This window comes from Cetorhinus maximus, chromosome 7 (assembly GCF_964194155.1).
Source record: "Cetorhinus maximus chromosome 7, sCetMax3.hap1.1, whole genome shotgun sequence".
NCBI lineage: Eukaryota > Metazoa > Chordata > Chondrichthyes > Lamniformes > Cetorhinidae > Cetorhinus > Cetorhinus maximus.
The window spans coordinates 133,936,979-133,962,625 of NC_135885.1; the positions used below are offsets into that span (position 1 = coordinate 133,936,979).

The 25,647-nt window shown below is 43.6% G+C and overlaps 1 protein-coding gene across 6 annotated transcripts in view; it reads left to right on the top strand.

Moving 5' to 3' along the window:
• tbc1d4 (TBC1 domain family, member 4) overlaps positions 1 to 17,175 on the top strand; it is a 264,165-nt gene extending 246,990 nt beyond the window's left edge. For all 6 annotated transcript variants that reach the window (XM_078545970.1, XM_078545971.1, XM_078545972.1 and 3 more), the window contains 4 exons: positions 1,190 to 1,349; positions 9,513 to 9,682; positions 11,830 to 12,006; positions 16,425 to 17,175. In XM_078545970.1, the coding sequence (XP_078402096.1) occupies positions 1,190 to 1,349; positions 9,513 to 9,682; positions 11,830 to 12,006; positions 16,425 to 16,700 (783 nt within the window). In that variant the 3' untranslated portion in view covers positions 16,701 to 17,175. The remainder of the gene's footprint in view (positions 1 to 1,189; positions 1,350 to 9,512; positions 9,683 to 11,829; positions 12,007 to 16,424) is intronic.
• Positions 17,176 to 25,647: the final 8,472 nt, after the last annotated feature.

A 25,647-nucleotide genomic window follows, 5' to 3' on the forward strand; every position in this document is an offset into this window, starting at 1 on the left:
TCCACACTCAATAACAAGGCTTTGGCCTGGGTAGAAGGCAGCCTTGTCATTTTTTTTTTGCCAGAAGCACTTAGATCCCCTTCAGCTGTAAAGCAGCCTCGACTTCCTGATGTGCGGCCGCCTCCTCTGTATATCACCGTTATGCTGAAATGAAGACGGAGTGCCCTTTTTCCTACCAGTGCATTCCCACGATGTCGAAAGTGTGGGAGTTTTTAGCCCTCTCAGCCTTCCTCTTGCTCCTACAATCTTCAGGCTTTCCAAACCCAGACTTGGACCCCTCTACATGATTTTCCAGTCTCACTTACAGCCATTTGTACTTACGTTCTGTATTAGATGTTCTGTTAATAGAGCCCACCAAAACTTTTAAACTGAAATGCATTTTAAATAACTTTTTAACAAAAGAATCTGATTCATTTGCATAATAAGCCCTCCCTCGACCCATGCCCTGCTCTGTGGTTCACCCTTCATATCTGTTTACCTGGGGGTGTTTCTCCTTGACTATTTGTGTTTCTCCCTTGTTGATATGTTCCTGGTGTAGAGTCATCATTAGCACAGGCTGTCCTCCAGTACTCTGCCAGAGTGGTCATCCTTGCTGTGTAGAGCCAGCTTAGAGTGTTGGTAGACTATTCTCCATGGGGTGGGCAGGGGTGAGTGGGAGAAGGGGGAGGGAAGGAGAGGGTTGGGTGCCAGAGTCGAGCCCAATGCTGCCCTTGTGCGCTTTCAGCAATGGTCACCGGGTGCTGACCAGCCATGGGAATCCTTGTTTGGATGACCTTGGGGGCACTGAGGCCAATGTAGCGCTGGCACTAACAAACTGGGAGAACTGTGATCTTGTAAACCTGAGCAAAATTGTGAAGTACCGAAAGCAGAGGCAGCAGCGGAAATTTCTAGAATATATTTTGCGTAGCGATCATTGTAATTATTAACCCACTCTTTCATGTTAGTCAGTGTGAAACCTTTCAGCCAGTCCAATCCCTTTGGTTTGGAAGTAACGGTGTAAAAGTTAAAACTTTTAAATTCTATGCATCAATATCCATATAAATGCAGAAATGCCAGCGGGAGGTATTTTAGTTCACATTACGTGCGTGTTCAGATTTGTGAGCCTGTAACTCGGCTCAGCACAGAATTGCAGGAAGATGTGTGTGCTGTCTGCTGAAAACATACTGAAAACACTTTGTGCTTTGGGCAGATTCAGATGTACCAGTTGTCAAGACTTCTGCATGACTATCACCGGGATTTGTACAACCACCTGGAAGACAATGAGGTCAGCCCCAGCCTATACGCAGCCCCATGGTTCCTCACCTTTTTCGCCTCCCAGTTCCCATTGGGATTTGTAGCCAGGGTCTTTGGTAAGTATGGTCTTCATGCTCAGAATTTTATAGCTGACATCGGGACAAGAATTTGGGTGATGCTTTCCTTCAGCACAAGCAGGCTTGGATTAAGAAAAGGCTAGTCAGCCCATCGAGCTCAGTCTTTCCAGAGGCCATGTACCATCACTCTAGGCATGGACTCCATTACAACTACCTAATCTTCTGTGGGAAATTTATTATAAGTGCCCTTATTCCAATAGCTAACCACTGAATATGTATTCTCCTCAAATCCCCATTCTCCTACCCCACCTAGCTGAATTCCATACAAAAATGTATCCTTTTCTCCATTCCCATTCCTTGCCTCCTGTAGCATGTGGAACTTGCTAACAGCTCAGTTTGAAACTGTCAGACCTGTAACTGTACAAAGGATGGATCTGAGCCCTGCATGCAACACAGTCTATTACCACAATGGAAAATGGTTAAGTGGTGAAATAGCCCCTCCCTTTCGAGCAACAACTCATATTTATATTGCGGCTTTAACATAATAAAACACCCCAAGGTGCTTCACAGAACCATTATAAAGCAAAATTTGACATCGAGCCGCATAAGGTGATATTAGGGCAAATGGCCAAAAGCTTGATCAAATATGTAGGCTTTAAAGAGCTTCTTGAAAGAGGAAAGCGATGTAGAGAGGTGGAGTAGTTGAGGGAAGGAGTTCCCAAGATAAGCTTCTTGGCAGCTGAAGTCACGATCACCAGTTTAAAATCAGGGAGGCTCCAAAGGCCAGAATTAGAGAGCAGATATCCCAGAAGGTTGTGGGGCTGGAGGAGATTACAGAGATAGGAAGGAGCGAGGCCATGGAGAAATTTGAAAAGCAAGGATGAGAATTTTAAAATCAAGATGTTGCCTGAGCAGGTGCCGTTGTGGATCAGCGAGCACAGGAAAGATGGATGAGCAGGACTTGGTGCGACTTAGAACACAGGCAACAATGTTTGAATGACCTCTAACAGCTCCTAACTTCACGTAAATTACATTAAATTGGTGAGGAAAGAAAGAGTTTGAATTTATATAACACCTTTCGCAACCTCAGACCCTCCAGAAGTGTTTTACAGTCAATGGTACTTTTGATGTACCATCACTGTTATAATGCAGCAGCCGATTTGCACATAGCAAGGTCTCACAGTCAGCAAAGTGATAGTGATCAGATAATCTGCTGTAGTGATTTTGGTTAAATGATAAATATTGACTTGGGCACCGGGTAGTATTTCTCTGCTGCTCTTTAAAATAGTGCCTTGGGCCCTTTTACACCCATTTAAGCAAGCAGACAGGGCCTCGGTTTAATGTTTCATCTGGAAGACAGCACCTCCCACAGTTCTGCACTAGAGTGTCAGCCTGTAATTATGTACTCAAGTTCCTCAGAGTAGTGTCCTAGGCCCAACCATTTTCAGCTGTTTCATCAATGACCTTCCCTCCATTATAAGGTCAGGAGTGGGGATTTGGGGAGCAAGGGGCACACAAGGAGACAGGAGACTACATCTGATTGCGACGGAGACCAAGTGAGTAGCGAATTAGGTTCACGTGGTAAGTCTTTTTCAGGTTTAAATATAAATTAAGAATCAAGTGCTGAGATAGAACTAACAACCTTCAAGTAAGTTAGAATAGCTTGTTAAACAGGGAAGTGCCTGGTAGTTGATTCTGTCAATCAACTGAAAGCAGTTGGTTTAATTGGTGTTAATTACTATATAGCAGGCAGCTAAACCAGCTAGCTACTCATCAGAGAGTCTATAGAAGATCCAGGTTTTTCAAACCACACAATCAGTAACTCTTTCGAGTTATCAACAGTCACAGATTGTGACTCTTTCGAGTACATTCACAGTTCTTGGTTTCTGGGAGTGGGACATGAACCCACAACCTTCTGATTCAAAGGCGAGGGTGCTATGAACTGAGCCACAGCTGACACCTCCACACTCAGTAAGGTGGACGCGAGGAGATAGGAGACTAAGCCTGAGTGAGACGGACACCAAATGAGTAGCAAATTAGGTTCACATGGGAATTCAGTGAATGGGGGAAAAGGTATGGGATACATAGGGATTATTCTAAGTTAATTAAGAAGGTAATTAAATTAGGTTAACTAAATGACATAAGTAACAATGGCAGGGTAGCTGTTATGTTGCAGCTGTGGAATGTGGAAGCTTTTGGATGCCAAGGTGATCCATGACAAACATACTTGCGGAAAGTGTAAGCAGCTAGAGGAATTCCAGATCAGGGTTATTGATCTGGAAGCCGAACTGCAGACTCTGCACAACATAAGGGAGGGTGAGAAATACCTGGACACTTTGTTACAGAAGACGGTCACACCCCATAGATTAGGATCCTATGTTGTGGTCAGCAGTGAGGGACAGGAGGATGTGACCATGAGTGAGGCAGTAAAGGGACTGAGCAGAGAGTAGTGGAGGAGCCTCAGACTTTAAACTGTCAGACAGGTTTGAGGTGTTCATAACCTGTGAGGATAGAAGTGAGGCCTGCAAGGTGGATGAGCAGACTGGCAATGGCACCATGGTGCAGGAAGCTATTCAAGCCAGGGGAGCAAACAGGAAAGTAGATGTAGCAGGGGAAGTATAGTGAGGAGGATTGACACTGTTCTCTGTGAGAAAGAGCAAGAGTCCAGACAGCTATGTTGTCTGCCCGGTGCCAGCGTTCGGGACATCTGCTCTGGGCTGGAGAGGAACTTGCAGAGGAAAGGGGAGGATCCAGTTGTCGTGGTCCATGTAGGTACCAACGACATAGGCAAGACAAGAGGTTCTGCATAGTCAGTATGAGGCGATAGATACCAAATTAAGAAGTAAAAACTCAAAAATAATCTCTCGATTATTACCTGAACCACATGCAAATTGGCTTAGGGCAAATACAATTAGAGAGACAAATGCGTGGCTCAAAAACTGGTGTGGGAGAAGTGGGTTCTGGTTCGTGGGGCACTGGCACCAGTGCCGGGGAAAGTTGGGGCTGTGCTGTTGGGACGGTCTATACCTGAACCATGCTAGGACCAGTGTTTACCGAGCTGCATAACTAGGAGAGTAGAAAGGGCTTTAAACTATTAATCTGGGGGCGGGGGGGAAGGTGAGGGATCAAGCTGAGGTAGATATAGCAAATCAAGGGGTAGAGTCAAGGCAGGAGAGCAAAATTGTAATATAGGAAATGAGGGTCAGAATGCCAGGAAGGGACAGAGAGAAAAAAACCTAAGAATACACCAACAGTCAAAGACAAGATGTTACAAAGATAGCAAAAAGTTAAAACTGAAGGCTCTGTATCTGAATGCATGTAGCATTCATAACAAAGTAAATGAATTGATAGCGCACATTGAAGTAAATAAATATGATCTGATAGCCATTGTGGAGATGTGGCTGTAGGATGACAAGGATTGGGTCCTGAATATTGATGGGTATATGACAATCATGAAGAATAGGAAGCTAGATAAAGGTGGAAGGATAGCATTGTTAATAAAGTGTGGCATTGGTGCAATAGTTAGAGATTACCTTGGTTCTAGAGATCAGGATGTAGAATCAGTTTGGGTGGAGATGAGGAATAGTAGGGGAAATAAATCACCAGTGGGAGTGGTCTACATGCCCCCAACAGCAACCACAATGTAGGACAAAGTATACAAGAAGAAATATTGGGTGCTTGTGATAAAGGGACAGCATTAATCATGGGTGATTTTAATCTGCATATAAACTAGAAAATCAGATTGGCAGTAATATCTTGGATGAGGAGTTCATAGAATGCTTTCGAGGTAGTTTCTTAGAATAGCACGTACTGGAGCTAACCAGAGAGCAAGTTATATTAGACTTGGCATTGTGTAATGTGACAAGATTTATTAATGACTTCAGAGTAAAGGTACCCCTAGGTAGCAGTGACCACAATGTGATTGAATTTTACATCCAGTTTTAAAGGGAGAAGAGTGGGTCTAAGACTAGTATTTTAAACTTAAATAAGGACAACTATGTGGGCATGAAAGCTGAGCTAGCTGAAGTGAACTGGGATACTAGGCTAGAGGGTAGATCAATAGAGAAGCAGTGGCAGACATTTAAAATACTTCAAATATTTAAAATATTTCAAAATACTCAGAATAAGTATATTCCTACTTTAAAGAAAAATTCTAAGGGGAGGGCCCACCATCCGTGGTTAATGAAAGAAGTTAAGGAAAGCACCAAACTTAAGGAAAAAGCATACAACTGCGCAAAGATGAGTGGCAGGTCAGATGATTGGTCAGAATATAAAGAACGGCAGAGAATGACTAAAAGTTTAATCAGGAGAAAGAAATTAGAGTACGAGAAGAAGCTAGCTAGAAATATAAAAAAGGATAGAAAGAATTTCTGTAGGTATTTAAAAAGGAAAAGAGCAAGTAAAGTGAATGTCAGTCCTTTAGAGAGTGAGAATGGGGAGTTAATAGTAGATAATAAGGAAATGGCCTTGAAATGAAATGAACAAATATTTTGCTTCTTTCTTCACTCTAGAGGATACAAAAAACATTCCAGTAATAGCTGTAAATTAAGAGGTGGAAGGGATAGAGGAACTTGGTGAAATTACAATCACTAGGGAAATGGTACTGAGCAAACTGATGGAGCTGTGGGCTGACAAGTCTCCGGGTCCTGATGGACTTCATCTTACGGTCTTAAAAGAGGTGGCTAATGAGGTGGTAGATGCTTCGGTGTTAATTTTCCAAAATTCTCTAAATTCTGGAAAGGTTTCAACAGACTGGTAAGTAGCAAATATAATTTGCACTATTCAAGAAGGGAGGGAGGCAGAAAACAGGGAACTATAGGCCAGTTAGCTTGACGTCTGTCGTGGAAAGGTGTTAAAATCGATCATTAAGGAGGTTACAGCTGGGCACTTAGAAAAGCTCGGGGTAATTGGGAAGAGTCAGCATGGTTTTGTGAAAGGGAAATCATGTTTAACCAATTTATTGGAGTTCTTTGAAGAAGTAACATGTGTTGTGGATAAAGGGAAGCTTATACTATACTTGGATTTCCAGAAGGCATTTGAAAAGGTGCCATATCAAAGGTTATTACGGAAAATAAAGACTCATGTGTAGGGGGTAACATATTAGCCTGGATAGAAGATTGGTTGGCTGGCAGAAAACAGAGAGTATGCATAAATAGGTCTTTTTCTGATTGGCAGGATGTGACAAGTGGAGTCCTGCAGGAGTCTGTGCTGGGGCCTCAACATTTTACAATGCATATCAATGACTTAGATGAGGGGAGTGAAGGCATGGTAGCTAAATGTTCAGATGACACAAAGATAGGTAGGAAATTATGTTGTGAAGGGGACATAAGGATGTTGCAGACACCCAGATATCGATTGGTTGAGTGAGTGGTCAAAAATCTGGCAGATGGAGCATAATGTGGGAAAATATGAAGTTGTTCACTTTGGCAGAAAGAATAAAAAAGCAGAGTATTATTTAAACGGACAATGACTGCAGAATTCCAAGGTGCAGAGGGATCTGGGTGTTCTAGTACGAGTCACAAAAAGTTAGTATGCAGACACAGCAAGTAATTAAGAAGGCTAATGGAATGCTATCCTTTATTACGAGAGGAATTGAACATAAAAGTAAGGATGTTTTGCTTCAGTTATATAGGGCATTAGTGAGACCACATCTTGAATATTGTGTGCAGTTTTGGTCCCCTAATTTAAGGAAGGATGCAAATGCGTTGGAGGCAGATCAGAGGAGGTTTACTAGATTGATGCCTGGAATGAGCGTGTTGTCGTATGAGGAAAGGTTGGACAGGCTGGGCTTGTTTCCAGTGGAGCTTAGAAGAGTGAGGGGTGAATTGACTGAAGTATATAAGATCCTGAAAAGGTGGATGTCAAAAGGAGGTTTCCTCTTGTGGTTAAGTCCAGAACTAGGGCGCACTGTTTTAAAGTTAGGGGGCGCCCCTTTAGGGCAGAGATGAGGAGAAAATTTTTACCTCAGAAGGTTGTGCGACTTTGGAACAGCCTGCTTCAGAAGGCAGAGGAGGCGGGTCATTGAATATTTTTTAAGATGGAGGTGGATAGATTCTTGTTAGGCGAGGGAATCAAAGATTATTGGGGGTAGGTGGGAATGTGGAATTGAAAACACAGACAGATCAATCATGATCTTATTGAATGGTGGAGCAAACTCGAAGGGCCTAATGGCCTACTTCTGCTCCTATTTCGTATGTTCAAGGGTGATTGCAGAATGTTCGTCACCATTTGCGACTCCTCAAATACTGAAGCAGTCCATGTCCATATGCAGCAAAACCTGGACAATATTCAGGTTTGGGCTGATCAGCGGCAAGTTACATTCATGCCACACAAGTGCCAGGCAATGACCATCTCTAATAAAAGAGAACCTAACCATCTCCCCTTGATAATCAAGAACATTACTACCACTGAATTCCCCACTATCAACATCCCGGGGATTATCATTGACCAGAAACTAAACTGGATCAGCTGTATAAATACTGTGGCTACAAGAGCAGGTCAGAGGCTAGGTATTCTGTGCAGAGTAACTCACCTCCTGACTCTCCAAAGCCTGTTCACTAACTACAACTCACATGTCAAGAGTGTGATGGAATATTCTCCACTTGCTCGGTTGAATGCAGCTCCAACAACACTCAGGAAGGTCGACACCATCCAGATCAAAGCAGCCTGCTTGATTGGCACCCTATCCATTACCTTCAACATCCACTCCCTCCATCACTGACGCACAGTGTCAGTAGTGTGTACCATCTACAAGATATACTGCTGCAACTCACCAAGGCTCCTTCGACATCACCTTTCAAACCTGTAACCTCTACCACCTGGAAGAACAAGGGCAAAGATAAATGGGGACACCACCACCTGAAAATTCTCCTCCAAGCTACATGCCATCCTGACCTTGAACTATATCACTGTTCCTTCACTGTCACCTGGTCAAAATCCTGGAACTCCCTCCCTAATAGCACTGTGGGTGTTTCTACAACACATGGACTACAGAGGTTCAAGAAGGCATCACAACACCACCTTCTCAAGGGCAATTAGGGGTGGGCAGTAAATACTGGCCTAGCCAGTGACACCCACATCCCATGAATAAATGTTAAAAGAAAGTCTGTGGGGTGGGTCTTGAACCCACAGCCTCTGAAGCGAGAGTGTTATTGCTGAGTCACACCTATCTCATTACTGGTATGTGTGAGGAAGAAAAATGTCTGTCATAGCAGTAGTCCTTCCAGGTTTGTGATTTAGTCACATTGTTCTGACAAAGTGATGGGACATTGTCCTGGATTGGCCTTTATTTTATTTGACCTCACAACACGAAATCTGACAGTGGGAGCTGAAAATGAAAGTTGTTGCCGTTCTAGACCCTGAACCTCTGTTAAGCACAGCGAACACAAAAAAGGGAGGGGGGGGGCGAAATTTTAAAAAGAGTCCATTTCAGTTTTAATATTTGATTCAATTTGACTCAACTCTTGAGGAATAAATAACATGCTGAACAGCAAAATGTACACATAATTGAGGTTTTTACTCTGTCCTGCATTGCTTATATGTATCCGTGCCATGGCGGAGGCTTGTGGAGGGGAATGGGACAGTGGTAACCATGGTAACAGAAGCAGTAGCTCCTCCCACCACGAGTGGCTAGCCAATGAAGTTTGGTTGGCGTTATCGGGCAGGCTTCACTCTATACAATGAGTGCTGGAGTATTATAAACTTTATGATAAACTCAGAGACCTCACTGTATTTGGGAAGTGTGGGATTGTGTCCTGCCTCCGCCTAGCAACTGCCCAAGGGAACAGATTTAAACAGAATTCACCACGTGGACAATTATGAGCACAGGCCCATAGCTGACCCCTCTGAGGGACAGTGTTGGAGAATTCTTAAGAACAGCCCTTGAGCTATACAGCATACTGGATTGTATTGCTTGACAGAGTTGATGAATAATACTGTTGGAAAGCCGTCACAACTGTGTAGCATGCAGTTTTTCCACAGGTAAGCTGCTTGAAAAAGTGTCTCCTTTGGACCTCCTTGGGGGAACTGACCTGTCTGGGGTCCGAATGTGTCACAACAACATCATACATTATTGAATTATTTCAAGAGCACAATACTGTTTCTTTTTAAACTTTACGTTTACCAGTGAAAAGCTAAGAATTTTGACTTGAGAAATGAAATATTCAGACTAACATGTATTCTCTTTCCTTTTCCAAAAAAAAGATATAATGTTTCTTCAAGGGACTGATGTGGTATTCAAAGTGGCCCTCAGCCTGCTGAGCAGTCATGAGGCATTAATTCTGCGGTGTGACAGCTTTGAGACCGTTGTAGATTTCATCAAATCCACCATTCCGAATCTAAGTCACACGCAAATGGAGAAAACTATTGTTCAGGTACTCATGTCATTACTGTGAACCTTTTAATGCCATTGCTTGGATTTGCATTTTTGAGGCACTTCTGAGGTTTTGTAGAGGGTCAGGCATAGAGAGGATATTTCATAGTTAGTCCAGTTCAAATACATCCATCATTGTGATCTCCATTATCTGCCAACCTGTTTTATGCAAGTCACACATTGCAGCTGCCTTCCACCTGAAAAAAAATGTTCTTTTTATCTCCTTTGTTTCCACTAGCTGCATGTTATTTGACACCTAAAAATTATTTACTAATCAATGATTTAAACTGTCCTTTGCATTAGACAAAACAGAATACCGAAGTTTATGATGTAATGAAAATGAAGTATTTTGGATTTTTTTTAAACCAAACATACTCCAAACTGCTGAAATATCTCCAAGCGGGGTACTAGTTTTAAACTTAATACCATTCCTAATGTTCATAGCAATTTAGTGTCTTATCATCACATTGTCTGCCTCTGATATAATAAAGATACTGTGGGCATAAGTGCAGCCTGATCTATTGTATGCGCTTCCATAAATCATTCTGTAGGATAATACAAGGCCGTTAATAGTCATGTCTTTGTCCAAGGGAGCCGTAAAGCTAATGTTACTTGTAATTTACAGACTAGTCTTAAAGTGTTTGACCTCAAGTTACAGAAAGAGACTAAGGTTTATGACATTGTTGATCACTTCGAAGTAATGCTGTTGGCACAGTAGTTCTCAACAGTGGTTAGTATTTTTACTCAGTATGTTTTACTGCTTGTTTAATACATGTCAAGTTCAGCTTTCTACACAACATTTATATGCCAACAGCTGTGCTCCACTGGAGAGACTTATTTTTCCTGGTGCGGCTGTCCAGCCTAATAGCTAACATTTAGAAACAAAGCTGTTATTCAGGATTCTGTAGGGTTATAACAATTTTGCAATTGACTGATATTTGAGCAGGTTGTTCATGATCCACATTTCCCAAGGGAGAGCCTGACTGTCAATCCATCCCAAGGCACGTTATTGTCAGTGGCACAGAATGTGAGCAACCACGTCAAACTGTGTTCCATAAATTAACTAATTCAACCCAAACCAAAAGAGCCATTGTATGAAAAAGATGTTCCCTTTCATTTACCCTAACCTATCATAATTAGTTATGAAAGGGTGGTTAGTATGTGGAATTCTGTTCCCCAGAAAGCAATGGAGGTTGGATCATTAAATTTACTTAGATAATTTAGCCAGGAAGGGTTACTAAATCCCAATGTCCCAGAAATGTCATACCAGCAAAACCTGTATTTGTATCCTGCATGAGACACAGAAACATCTCCGTGCATCACAACATCTTCCCATCCCATCTCCTTCCAGGCATTATCTGCCTGTACAAGATCTCCAGAGCTGTTAAGAAAAGCTGTTCCTCCCATCTCCAGTCTGGTTTCAGGACATGTAACCACATTGACTCCTTGCACGGCAATGCCTCAATTTGATAATTCTCATCCCAGTTTTCAAATCCTTTCATAGCCCTGCCCTTCCCTGTCTCTGTAACCCCCAACAACTGGTGCAGGCAGGTTGGGCTGAATGGCTTCCTTCTGTGCAACTCCACAGTTTCAGTTGTTCCCTGTCAGGGACTTCAAACTTGAGTTTCATGTCAGGACCATAAATCACATCATTAACAGGGTCGTTAAGACATTAGGCACCAGTCCTAAATGTCAGCATAGAGATCTGTCCCTATTTATGATGCAGATCCTGAAGTTTCTTGAAACTCACAGGGAGGCTGGTACTGAGCTGCTGTTTTCACCAAGCTAATGCCACAAATCCTTCAGCAGTTTGTGGCGATTTGCGACTCATGACAAATCTCTCCCTCGCCACAACTTGGTGCTTTTCTCCCCACACTGATTATGATAGAACATTGTGAGCTCACTGTTATTTTCCCACCATTCTGTCCAATATTACCTCATTGTTATGAACGCACAAAATTAATCTTCACTTTTTGATCAGCTACAGCGATCATTCTACGATCAGCTGTCTCAAAGTTCTAGCGGCAAAGTCGCAATCCCGTTTTAGATTTAAAACTGGGGCAAAACTAGTTTCTCCTGATGGGAATTTTAAAAGGAGTGACTCCCTTATTCACTGTTTTCAATGAATCATTTCTGGGTGTATTGCAGGTATTTGAGATGGACATTTCCAAACAGCTCCATGCCTATGAGGTAGAATACCATGTCTTACAAGATGAGATGGTGGAGGGTTCATCGCCCTGTGATGATGGGGACCGTCTGGAGAAACTGGAGAGAGCAAATTGTCAGCTCAAGAGGCAGAACATGGAGCTACTGGAGAAACTTCAGGTAACAATGGCTTCAATCGTATAACTGTAAACGTAAAAAGGACGAAATGATGGTGTCTCAGGGTGTGAGATGGTCATGCTATATTTTCTACTGTACAGGTAGCGTACTGTCAGACTTTCATATCTTATTTTTCTATGAAAATAAGTATTAATCCTGCCGTGGCAGTTGCTGCTCAATATAAAGTGACAATTACCGTTTGTCATTCAGTTGTTTGGCTTAGGTTCCCATTCATCTGTACTATCAAAGTTATTTGTTGTACGGAGGATTAATCTGTAAGATATGAATGTAGTCTGACCCTCAGCAAGCCTAATATCACTGGGCTGATTTCTGCATATTAGAAGAAGTAGAACATTTTGTCAACTTATTCCGGTTCAGACATGAGAATTATCAAAGGTTACGGGGAGAAGGCAGGAGGATGGGGTTGAGAAACTTATCAGCCATGATTGAATGGTGGAGCAGACTCGATGGGCTGAATGGCCTAATTTCTGCTCCTATGTCTTATGGTCTACAGGAAATAATGAAGTACACTCAAACTTTTGGATTAATTATCCAACTAAATTCACTCAAAATATATCAGAACATGCCTATACCCTGCAATATGGATGACTTGGGACTAGCAATAAACTATTCAAAATATGAAGCCAGAGAAATAGCTATAATCACCTGCGAATGGTTAACTTATCCTTAAATGTGGTTCTCCAGTGACTGATCAAGTTACTCCTTCCCCATGGTTGTGACATTGATGTTTCTTTAATAGTTTCTTTTATACCTTAATTCTAGGGAAGGACAAGATATTATACTTATAGTAGCGTATAGTTCAATTACTATTTCTCCTTGAAACATATAAGATCCTGAGGGGATGTGATAGGGTAGATAGGGGATTGATAGAATGTTTAATAATAAGGGGTTTACCGTTTAAGATGGAGGTGAGGAGAATTGTTTTCTCTCGAAGGGTGGTTAGTATATGGAATTCTGTTCCCCAGAAAGCAATGGAGGCTGGATCATTAAATTTACTCAAGGCAGAGTTAGACAGATTTTTGATAGACAAGGGAGTTATGCGGAGATCAAAGTGGAGTTGAGACGCAACCAGATCAGCCATGATCTTACTGAATGGTGGAGCAGGCTCAAAGGGCTGTGTGGCCTATTCCTGCCCTTAAGTCCTATGTTCCTATGTATTCGTTTTAGGCCAATAATGTCCAGTTCCATGCTGAACACCTTGTTTGAAAAAGCCTGCTCATTTCTCAATGCTCTTTAGACATCCTCCAATAAGTTTCCATCAGTAGCAGGAGCTGGAGGCAACTCCAAGAAAGAAAGAGAAGGAAAGAATTTGCCTACCTGCAGTGCATTTTGCCTTCAGGAATCCAAAAAGTCTCACAGTCAATGAATTCCTTGTGAAGTGTAGTGGGCCTTCAGTGGACCAATGTAGCAGTCAATTTGTACATGGCAAGATCCCACAAAAAAAACAACTGAGTTTAATGCCAGCTTAGTTTGCTTTGATAATGGTGGGTAGAGGATAAATGTCAGCCAGGACATAGGGAAAACTCCTTCCTCTTCATCAATAGCATCACAGAATCCTTTTAATAGTCTGAAAAGGCAGAAGGGACATTGGTTTAAGATCTCACCCAAAAGACGCAGCTCCAACAGTGCAGCCCTCTCAGTACTGCGCTGAAGTGGCAGCTCAGGTTAAGCGTTTAAGATGCAGAACGGGGATTTTGATGTACATTCTTCCTACCCAGGAATTGAGGGAGCTACCAACCAAGCTAAGCTTAGGCTAGAAGTTACTGTTTGCTACCAGGAGCAAAAACAGAATTATGAGGGATGATTTTCTGAGTCCAAAGCCAATGGCGAAGTAGCTTGGCTGACTGGAAAATCGCAGGAGATCTGATATGTCCTGGAAGTGGGTAAAGACATATATAAGTTACCCTATGAGGTGATAACCATATGCCCAATGGGAAAGATCTTGCCCAATGGCACTTAAAAATTGAAAGCTTCAGGCTTGGTTTATATGAGTGTTTTGGATTAAGTTAAAATGAGCTCCAAGCACATGTATTTTGAGGCTTGCTCACCTGCAGCCCCGGTGTGAAAATGGAAAGCAGTATGCCCGTGAATTTCCAACATGTGCAGCCAGCAAGTGAAGCTGGAAAACGAAGTCTACCTCCATCTTAATTTCACTGCTGCATTATTTCTATGAAGTAATTCAGCTTCCCAACGATTTTTCCGAATTTGTGGTATGAGGGATGCAGGTCTTCAGTTACATGGAGATACTGGAGAAGTTAGGATTGTTCTCCCGAGAGCAGAGAAGACATTGGGGAGATTTAGTAGAGGTGTTGAACATTTTGGGAATCTTGAGTAATAAAGGGCCAGATCTTCTTTGGAGAGGCAGTCACTGTCGGATAGCCGCTCTGCTTGAAAATTCCGGATGCGACATTACTCCGCATTTCTCCTGGGACCTTCCAACCCCAGCTTTTCCAGAAATGCGGAAGCAGCATCCATCAGGGAACTTTGTCAAAGTGGAGTAGAGTCTGGGAATGACAGAACCAGTCCCCTTTTTCTGGCACCTAGATGCCGTATGGTAAGTTTAAAGGTCCAGTCTTTGAATGTTACCAAATGGATCAGTGAATGGGTAAGCGGGTAGAGCAGGTAGGTTGGTGAGGTGGGTAGGTGGGTCAGGGTGTAGTCAGGTCAGATTGGGAGTGTTGGTCAGGTCAGGGCTAGGCAGGTCTAGTCGGTGGGGGTAGTCCGGTGGTCAGGGGGTAGTCGGGTAGTCAGAAGGTACTTGGGTTGGGTTGGAAGGGTAGTCGAGTGGTCAGGAGGGATAGTCAGGTTGGGACGGGGGCGCATTCACGTGGTTGGGAGGGGTATCAGGCCGGGGATAGTCAGGTCCATGGGTATTTGGGTAGGTGCGTGGGATCAGGAGGGTAATTGGGGGTGAGGGTCAGGGATTAGTTGGGTGATAGTTCCCACCCTACCCATTTACCCACCTCACTCACCTACCCACCCCAGTCACCTGTACACCTACCCACCTCACTCACCTATACACCTACCCACCTCACTCACCTGCCCACTCACCCATCTAGCCACCTTATCCACCTCAAACACCTATACACCAACCCACCTCACTGACCTATACACCTACCCACCTCATTCACCTACCCATCTCATTCACCCATCAATTCAGTCACCCACTCACCTTACCATCCTACCCATCCACCCACCTATCCAAACTACGCACTTACAGTTGGGTGATTGGGAGGGGTGGTTGAGGGCCAGTCAGGGAGGGGGGTGGCCGGGGGGGTTGGGGGGCGTTAGCCGGAAGGTCAGTGTGAGTGATTAGGGGGGGGTGAGCTCTGGAGTCACCCAGCAATTAGAATAAGTTTAAATCTGTCTAACACTTCCTGATTAACCATCCAGCTAAGTATTGCGGAGCTGTCCGAAGCTTCTAACTCAGAGTTGGAGACATTCGTGGAGACTCCGGGAGGCAGGGGCATTGCCCATTGGAAGTTCAAACTTCCTGGGCAGTTCCCAAGTAGGTCAGCGTGCCAGGATCATGCGGACATATCTTTGGTCGTACGTCCGGTGTCCCACAATCTGAGGACCAGAGGATTTGGCCCAAAGAGAAATTGTTTACAATAGCAGAAGAGGGGTAAACAGAGAGCAAAGATTTAAGGTTATTGGCAAAAGAACCAGAGGCGAGATAGGAGACTTTTTTCACATAGCAAGCTGTTATTATCTGGAATTCGCTGCTTGATAGGGTTGTAGAAACAGATTCAGTAATAACTTTCAAAATGGGATAAAGGGGAAAAAAATTGCCTGGTTATTGGGAAAGAATAGAGGTGGGACGCTTAATTGGATAGCTCTTTTAAAGGACCAGCATAGGCATGATAGGCCGAATGACATCCTTCTATACAGTGTCATTCTCTGATTCAGACCACTGCTGGGTGCTCCATACAATAAGGTCCCATATGGAGCATTGATTTGTGCTGACAATGGCTGATTGCAGGTGACCCTGGGCTTGTGGGGTAAGATGGAGGGAGGGAGGTAATATCAGTCAGTTTACCATCTTTTGATCCTGCTTCAGTGAGCCTTGCTAAATATGGAATCCGGTGAAGACTGGATCAGGTTGGATTGTGGTGCCATTCCCCCCCATGGTCAAACAGCCTGACAACCAACAAGGTAAAGCCGCATTTGAAGAATGGCAGCTTAGGGAAGGTGCGAAGGGGTGCCGCACTTCAGCAGAGAAATGGAAGCAAATTGAAGGACAAGCAATAATGGGTGAAGAAGGTGCTAGCACCGGACTTGGACTTGGAGGCCCACAGGCCTCTGTACACTGGTAAATGGGCTGTGCCCTACTGCCTCCTCTGTTACCACGGTGTCTCATTAATAAGTCACTAAGCGGTGCTTTCTCCTTCATTCCACAGGCCACTCGCTTCAAGATACAGAACCTGGAAGCCAGCATTGAAAGCATCTTGAGCCGAGAGAATAAAATGAAGCTGCTAATCCGTACGATGGAGCAGGAGAAGCAGACACACTTAAAGACTATAGAACACATGCGCAAATATTTGCCCCCGGATGCCCTGTCTGACGGGGAGCTTCTGCCAAGGAAGAACTCGGGCCTTTTCTCCTCAAGAAAGCCCGAAGTGATGGATGAGGAACTGGACAGTAGCAAAGTGAAGATAGGAAATAATAAGCCATGAGGAGGTCAAGAACAATACCAAGGGGAGCGCAGCAATAGGAGCTCGATAGCCATTCTGATGAGAGAAAGTGCATGCTTGACTAGGCTTCTCAGTCACCACGTTACATGACATGTGGCTCAGAGGCCTCGGTAATGTAATAATGGCGAATTTAGAAAGTGTTGTTCCCAAAATGCCCTTTACCTAAAAAAAAAACCACAACTTTAACACTCCTTCAGCTGAGTTATTCGGTGTTTAGTACGTTTAGCATCTCGGTTGGAAACTGCACAACAGCTACAGCTTATGTTGTGGAATACTTTTTGTTGTACTTCAGCAAGAGGAGCTACTTGATCATTAAGACGAAAGAACAAGGTGATGGTTCTATGACAATTGTTCTTTTCCTGCCATATTTAGTTGCTGGGGTGAGGATGGTAATCAACTTGTCGAAAAATCATGTGGTAAATGTAAAAATAATAAAAAGAATGTATTTTCTCTTCAAGGAGCAGTGTGTTTCTGATATGAAACCTGTTTTAACTGTGCTGAATTAAAAATAATCAAAGCAGTTCATTTCTTCACGTCCACAAATGGTGGCCTGCTGTTGCAAAACGGGACGGCGTGGCATTTAACCAGCTCCTCTTTAAACACCCAGTACTTGCAAAGTGCCAAATCCCACCGCTTTTCACGTCGGCTGATGCTGCTGTGCGCCGGTGAATCGGAACCTCTTCCTCATGGAACGCAACTAGCTAAAGTCCAAAGAACGAGAATATTCAGAGAGGAAATCAAAAAAATCGGAACTGCCATTTCTTCAATTGGAATTGCCGCTTCTTCATTGAGTTCCACAGTGGTTAATTCTACACGGTGTCTGTGTGTTTGTTATACATATTACCAAATCATATAAAATTATGCCTGTATACGATGTAGGTTCTATAAAACAAAAAAAGCCTATTTTCTCCTTTGTGGCTTCTGACGTTGGTTTTGAAATGTCTTCCAACAGGCTAACTCAAACAAGTTCAAATAAAATGAAAGGAACTTCAAATGGCTGATTGCAATGAATGAACGTGCATAGAATGGTCCTTGTTTTTCAGCTTGGTGCACGCCAAAAACAGGTGTATGTTTTAATGCGAAATGAGTGCTCATGGTATAACTGAATAAACCAGTGTGGAGAGTACTACACATGTTGGTAGCTGGACGTTCCTCAGTCATTCTGGAGTTTCCAGAATCATAGAATCTTACAGCAGGGAGGCTATTCGGCCCAAGGTTCCTGTGGCAGCTCTTTGAGAGAGCTGCCCAATTTAGCCGCGCACACCAGCTTTTTCCACATAACGCTGTAACCTCTTCAAGGACTAATTTGCACAGCACATAAATTTGCGAGCATGCCTCTTGGTGTAAAAACCCTCTTGTCGGAGTATCGAAGAATGTTGGAAAAGAGTGAAATTACTCGGACACAATGCAGGCTGCTTCAGTTCAGATAGTGAAGATCAAACCTAAAGTCACGGAGGTCAACAAGAACACAACTCCTCTATCTATGAATGATGCATTTTCACTGGAGTGTGGACTGCATATCACTGTAAAATAAACCATTTTAACCATTGCTTCACAGGTCTTTTGATCAAAGATTATCCTGTTCTCTGAATTCAACATTATTTTTGTTTTGTTCGAGGACATGGGGTTAAGTTGTTTCCATTGGCAGGAAGTTCAGAAGTCAGAGGACACAGATTTAAGATAGTTTGGAAATTGTTAAAACTTGCACCTGACTTTGAATAAGTTTCAATTTAAGTATCTGTCTCCATAACAGGCAGGTCACATGGGTTTGTCTCTGGGCAGACTTGGTGTGAGGTCATGTGTGCTTGCCTCCAGGCAGGCCCCAAAGGAAGATCACATTGCCTTCTCCAAATTGCTTCATTTTACCTTGAATCAAAGGAGACAGTTTAAAACATAACCGTCTGATTACGTCTTTTGTTACAGATCACACTGATGGGAGAGATGTCATTATCAATAGGAATTATTTGGTTCAAAGATTTATTTAGAGTATTAGAATATATAGTAAAATTAAGAATAGTTTAGCAGAGGATCCATAAGCTCGACTTTTAAGTAGATGGAAACACTGGACCCTATTTTGAATTTATTTTTAGCTGCCATGAAGAAAATAATTGCTGAGTCTGAGGAAGTCAAAAACCATCTGTCAAATAGAAGATGAGTTGACTTGAAGTAAAGACGATGAGTGACAGGGAGTTATACATACCACCTTAAGAGTTGCTGGAAGTTGACTCGACAAAGCATATTGTCAGCAAGGGAATGCCTGGAAATATCATGGGGACTCTTGTCATGTCATGCCAGTAAAGATAATTGGGCAGCGGATACTGTACATTTTTTAAAAAGAAAGCAACATGGAATAGTGGACACTGTACCCTCACAAAATGGATTCCAAGTGACTTCTGTTGTGGTTTCTGGACAGGCATATCTGGGAAGCTGCTTTGAATGAAAATGTGTTTCCCAGATGCTAATTGACTGCCACTCACCATTTCAATGGAAGAGAATTAAAGGACAATGGCTACTAGATCTGTTGGCCCCATGATGGTGGGATGTCGGATAAAGTCTTTCAGTGAGCTAATCATAACTGGAATGTTGATGGGATATCAATCATTCCCCATTGTGCATCAATCACATCGGCTTCAACCCACGTATGGACAATGTAAGACATCACATGACCGAAACTGGCTGGAGAGAGATCAATACCTTCTTAATCCTGAAGGGACCCAGCAAGGCAGTCTGGGACCAAAGAATCAAATGGAGAGATCACCCGGCTAAAAGCAGTCAGCTCAGGCAGTCAAAAGGGGATAATTTGTTTTATCTGCAAGATTATAACTCTTCGCTATAGGACCTTGGCCACAATTTCATCTGAAACAGCCAGAAACCTCCAACCTCCCATCTGTCATCAAGGAATCAAAAGGGAATCCTACAGGGCCTGCAACACTTTTTCAACCTCCATTTAAGGACTAGTTAAACAATTAATTTGTTTCTTGTTATTCTGTTAGTAATCTAAGTGTGTGTGTGTGCATGCGTGCGTGTGTGTGTGCACGTGTGTGTGTTGTGTATCTGCATGTTTGGGGAATGCGTGTTAGTCGCATATGTTTCAGGTGTTGTGAAAATAAACATTTATCCTGTTTTTTATTTAAACTTACAAAAAAGCCTGTTTGTATCTGTTCTTTAATGTCACATTATTCAAAAGGGTTAAAACACTCATTAAAAAATGATCTTGTTGCAGTGAGAAAAGGGGGAAATTATGCTGCATTCCTCCCCATCCATTACACTCTGCTTGGAGGACTGATCCCACAGTGTGCAGACTATTTGCTTCCAGTATGACAGATGGCCCTGGACCCTGTCTATACCATCCAGCCCAGCTGAAGGTGCCAGTCTGGATCAACAACAGGAGCGGTTAGGGGTTCTGAAAACACCCTGAGAGCAACTAGTGAACCCTGATGTATCAGTCCTCTTTGAAAGTGCTATCAAATCGCAGGACTAATGTCCAAGTGCTTGCCCTATGACTAGGATCACAGCTTGCTGCTCAAAGTCTTCATACTCCTGTCAGACCAAACATCCTAGCTCTTCCTGTGCAGCTGCTCTTTTCATAGAAGGCGTCTTTACAAGATGAGGCAGAGAACTTTGGGACCAGGTCTCAGAGATAATTGATGTGCTGAGGGTTTAGCTGGAGTCAGTTCCTTACCAGGAAGTTAAACGGTGGGTCCTACAAGGTTTCGCCACTTTGACATCACATAACTCAATGGCTGTTGTGTCAAGCAGACCAAAGTTCGAGTACTGTGTGCTGCTCAGTTAACCATGTTATTAAAAGGCTATAGAGGCACTGGAGAGAAAACAGAGAAGATTTGCAAGGAGGATAGCAGAAATCTGTGGGTATCCATATCAGGCCAAAAGATTGGGTCTCTTTTTTCTTGGAAAAAGAAGGCTGTGTGCTGACCTAATAGAGTGCTTTATGATTCTGAAAGGCTTTGATAGATTGGATGCAGAGATAGGGTGACCAGATTTTCAAAAGTCAAAACTGCGGCACATTGAAAAGCCTGGGAAGGCAGGAGTCCATGATGATGCACATGGTGGGCAACAAATGGCAGGAGCTGGGGGTAAGGCAGTTGAAGGTGGGTGGTCATGTGATGGCATCTTCTGGGAAAGGTCCAGCCAGAGTTGGCAACTCTATTAGGACATTGGTTGAATGTGCCTCTTGAGTCTTGGAACTCATTGGTTGCCTGAATGTCTGCAATGGCACGATTCTCCATTTGAGCCTTTGTGATTGGCTCTTACCACAGTCAATCAACCTCATAGCTACTCACCTCCTCAAGGAGACAATGTGGCATCTAATGATTAATGCACTGAAAAAACATTCCAGACCTATCATCACTGCCTATTAAATTGGATGGGAATGGAAGGAGGACCTGGATTTCTCAGAGGCCACACTAGACCTGCTTTGATTAACAAGTTCAACTGCTCCCATTGCTTCTGGTGAGTGATTGACAGGTCGCAGGGCCACACAGGACGCTCTGGCGGACTCCAACTGACCAATCGGAACCAGGGATGATGGTAGCAGGGCGTAGTTTTTGGGAGGAGAGGAAGCAATTTGAGAATTTTTTTGTTATGGGGGCAGACATAAGAGGCAGAGGTGTAAATAAAGTTAATTCAGTTGAAGACAGTGCCAGAAGAACACCTATTAGTGCTGCTGTGCCACTGAGGACCAATTTGGGAAAAACATTCCTGGCTCTGGATGCCAGTGAGAAGGATTCATGTGCATGCAGGAGCATTCAGGCGCTGCCGCTTAATGGTCGATGACCAGGGTGGTATTCCAATTGGCAGGGTGAGGGAGGGTTTCTTTGGTGTTTGCCAACAGTAAATGGAGTGCGAGGTAAAGAGGATAGGAGAGCAAATGAGGAGAAGAGACATTGGGTGGATTGTCTGAGATTTGCACTAAGTGCTGTAGCGGGCGGGTATTTTACCTGCCGGCTGCCATGGCAGGTTTTCACACCATATCATCCCAAACCCGCCACATTACTTATGCGTTCCCAGGAAACACGTTGTTTAGATGGCGGGTGGGCCCTGACCTGCCTCCCACACCGTCATCTCGCCGCTTCATCAGCCAGGTACCACATTTAAAGTTCTGGCGCACTCAGTGCTTCCAGCCCAGGACTGCAGCAAAGAAGACATGACCCCAAAAGGCAAGAAAACTCTTGCCCTCGAACCCTTTTTAGATGCCGTGGAGGCCCGCTGTGATGTCCTCTGGCCCCAGGAGGGGCAGCTACTTTACCACTCTGACCTCATAAGCGATGGCAGCAGTGATCAGTGCCAATGCTGCACAGAGGAGATCGGCCATCCAATGCAAAAAGAGAATGAATGATCTCATCCATGCAGCCAGGGTAAGGCAACCATCTCATCACTCTAAACTCACACACTCGAGCCCATCACACATTCACTGGCATCTCACTCACTGCCAGCTCAAGGGACATCACCACCCATTCTCACACACACACCCTCACATGTCCATCTGGCCTAACCTCCTCTGGAGACTGCTTCCTCAGCCCTCACCATCTTGACGCTACTTGTGACCCCACACACACCCTGGGGTACCCTCCTTCCCCAATACAGCCCTCGTCCTGCAGCCTCTTCCGCTGCCTGAGGCCACTTCTTCCCCTTCGCCAAGCAAGCCCTTGTCCTGCAGCTGTTGAAAAGTCACCCACATATGACTGATCTGGTAGGTAGAGACCTATCCGTGAACCCCCCTAAAAGTGATGTGGTGCTGTCTGTAAGGCCTGGCGCTGATGACTGTGAGTGTTGACCGAAGCAAGGCAAGCAAACAAACATTGAGCCAAGTGCAGCCTGCCAAGAGCACACCTTATAGATGCTGTTGTAAAACACGGCGTGTTTTCCTGCCAATATGGCTGGACGATCCTGTGGATGGGGGTGTGGGGAGGTGTGCGGTATGAGTCCAGCGGGCTGGGTTATAATGATATACTCCTGTATTACAATGAGATTACCGACGATGGTGGGGAACGTGGCCCGCTATCGGCTGGTGGAGTGGACGATCGCAAACTGGTTTCACGATTTTTGGTGCTCCCGCTGTATTATCTGCTCACACCACCAAACATACCCGATGCCGGCGGGCATGGAAAATCCTGGCCGTTAATGCCGTGTGAAAAAAGGTGAAGCGCTGACGGAAATCCCTGACCTGGTTCATTTAACGAGGGAAAAGCTGCAAAGTGGGACATTTGAGCTATCTTGAGCAAATTGCCCAGGACAGCAGGCCGCTTAGTGAAAAACCTGTCCCGGCAAAACCGAAATGTCTGCTCACCGTATACCGAGAGAATGTTTCTTCTTGTGGGGAACAGCGTAACTAGAGGCCATCAACATTATATGGTCACCAAGAAATCCAATAGGGAATTCAGAAGAAACTTGTTTACCCAAAGAGTGGTGAGAATGTGGGACTGGTTGAAGTGAATATTATAGATGCAGTTAAGTGGAAGCTAGGTAAGCACATGAGGCAGAAAGGAATAGCGGGCTATGAGATATCCATTTAGATGAGGAAAGATGGCAGGTTGCTCGATTGAAGCATAAAAGTAGGTAATTTAAAATGAATGTTATTTTGCAGCTAGGCCACCACTGTGCTGGGGAAGGGAGCGGGAACCCTTCTCCAAGGCAGATTGCAGCATCCAGACAGGCGAGGGTCTCTCGGCCTTTAGGAACACTCCCCTTGCCTCAGTTTACTCCCTCCCTGTCCCAATCAATGAAAGGAAAATTGAAATGCCCTTGAGTGGTCATTTTGTCATTTCTACTCATCTCTCCGCTCTGTCTATACATTTTCTCATCCATTTCTCTCCAGTAATCAGGGGCTCTGGATTACAGCCAAACAAATGTAACAAACCTTGGTTTTATCTTTCAGTTGTAACCATATTGATGCTGTCTGAATCTCTTCCTTATGTACATCAGTCCTCCCTACAGCATGCATTTCCTCCTTCCCTAGCATTGGCACCCCTCTCTAGCCTTCCTAAAAATATTAAATGTGAGTGCATCATTTGCCTTTCAGGACATTCTGCCTTATTTTTTTTGCATTTGCCTTGTGCATCTATTTCAACTTGCCCATTATAAACTGTGTTGCCTCCGTCAGTTGTTGCTTGCTTTCTGAATCTCGAACATTCCTTTAATGGTAGCTCTGAACGGCTGCTAATAACACTGATTTTCCCTCATTGAGGAACTTGCCCATTCCGTGTGTAAGCCAATGTATCAGAGAACAAGTTATTAACTACTTCTCTTTTTAACTATGTAACTACCTTTATAATTATGTGTGTAAACCGGTTGTGGTATAGCCCTGCATGCGGAGTTTACCTCATGGTGTTAAGATGGAACATCGAGGTGAAAGATGAACCCGAGACTGAGGACATCTAATGAACTGCATTGTGGGCTTGAAGATGCAAGGCAAAATGGTTAATTTAGCCAAGCCAAAGAATTAGCAAGTTCAGCAAATCAATTAAACTGCAGAAGTGCTTGCATCAGGTAAAAGATGTAGACTTTCCCTCATTAAGGGAAACGTGTCATCTTCTCTCAGCTTTGGAGATTGATAACAGTGTTAGAGATAACCAAGACAATCTGGCTTTGTTACTTCAGGCATGACTTTGGGATTCCTGTGAGAGGTCCAGGACAGAGGACATCTGGAGAAGTAACTATGAACCCACTGACTTGTATTGGAAAGGGCTGTGAGGTAATTACAGACCAGTTGAATGGGTTAAAAACAGGTTTTACCCTATATGGCACAAGGTCAGAGCCAAAAGCAGTATAAAGAAAGAGCACACAAAGACATTGCTGCTGCAGTGGCTAGGGTGACCTGGTCAGTCACTCAGAAGTCGTGCACAGAGTGCTTTTTGGCAGCTTGACCACCAAGATGGACTCTGGCTCTCACAGAATCTAAGCAACCAGTATTATCCTGAATCCGTACTATTACTTAGTGGTTTAATAAAGGTGTATCACATTTATTGGAACAATATCCAAGTTGTTGTGTGCCATTGATACCCAGAGTAAAGGCTAGAACTTTTAGACCAGGTGGAGGGTCTTACACGTGGTTCAACCACAATAGTCCGTTTTGTACCTGGTTTGCACTGGCACTCTCTCAACTTCATGCCACACCTTAGAAATGGCTGGACCATTCCTTGCACTTAACTGCTGCCTTTCCAGCTCTGCGCCCATTCATCTCATACCTTACCTTTATATTTACATGATTTGTAACATGCTTGCTGCCCTACGGTACCTGGCCATGTACTTTTCCTTAACGTCTTTTCAAGAATTAATGCATCAATACTTTGAGTCAGCCATTCATCTCTCTTTAAAATAATAAGGAAGTTAGCCCATTGATCAGTTCTTCTCTGCACAATCTCCTCACTACAAAGTAATGAATAAATATGCTGTGCTAAACACTACTTTAAATTAGTCGATAAATCATTAATATGTGAATTATGTTCTCTCAGTGAATGAATAAGTAAATGATTGCTTAATAAGTCACTAACTCCAAGTACGTCTCTTTGTAAATCATTAATTACTCTCACTCCATTTGTTTCCGATATCCAATCCAGCAGGTTTATATTACAATTGCCTATTAACTCTCTACTTAGTTTTCCTTCAAATTTCTCTTCAGACGTCTCTTCATTCCATTCTGCAAGCTCTATTTCCTTCCTCATTGCAGCCACCAACTCTACTTTCTTCAACCATTGAACTCCTATTGAATCTCCATCTTTATGTACCTGTGAATTCAGACTATCTTTTGCATTATAGGTTTACCTGTTTCCTTATTCTGCCCCGTATTTAGCCATTCCCCCCAAGGACTAGGGATCACTGCTTAGAAATAAGGGATCGCCATTTAAAACAGAGATGAGGAGAAATGTTTTCCCTCAGAGGGTCGTGGCTCTTTGGAACTCTCTTCCTGAAA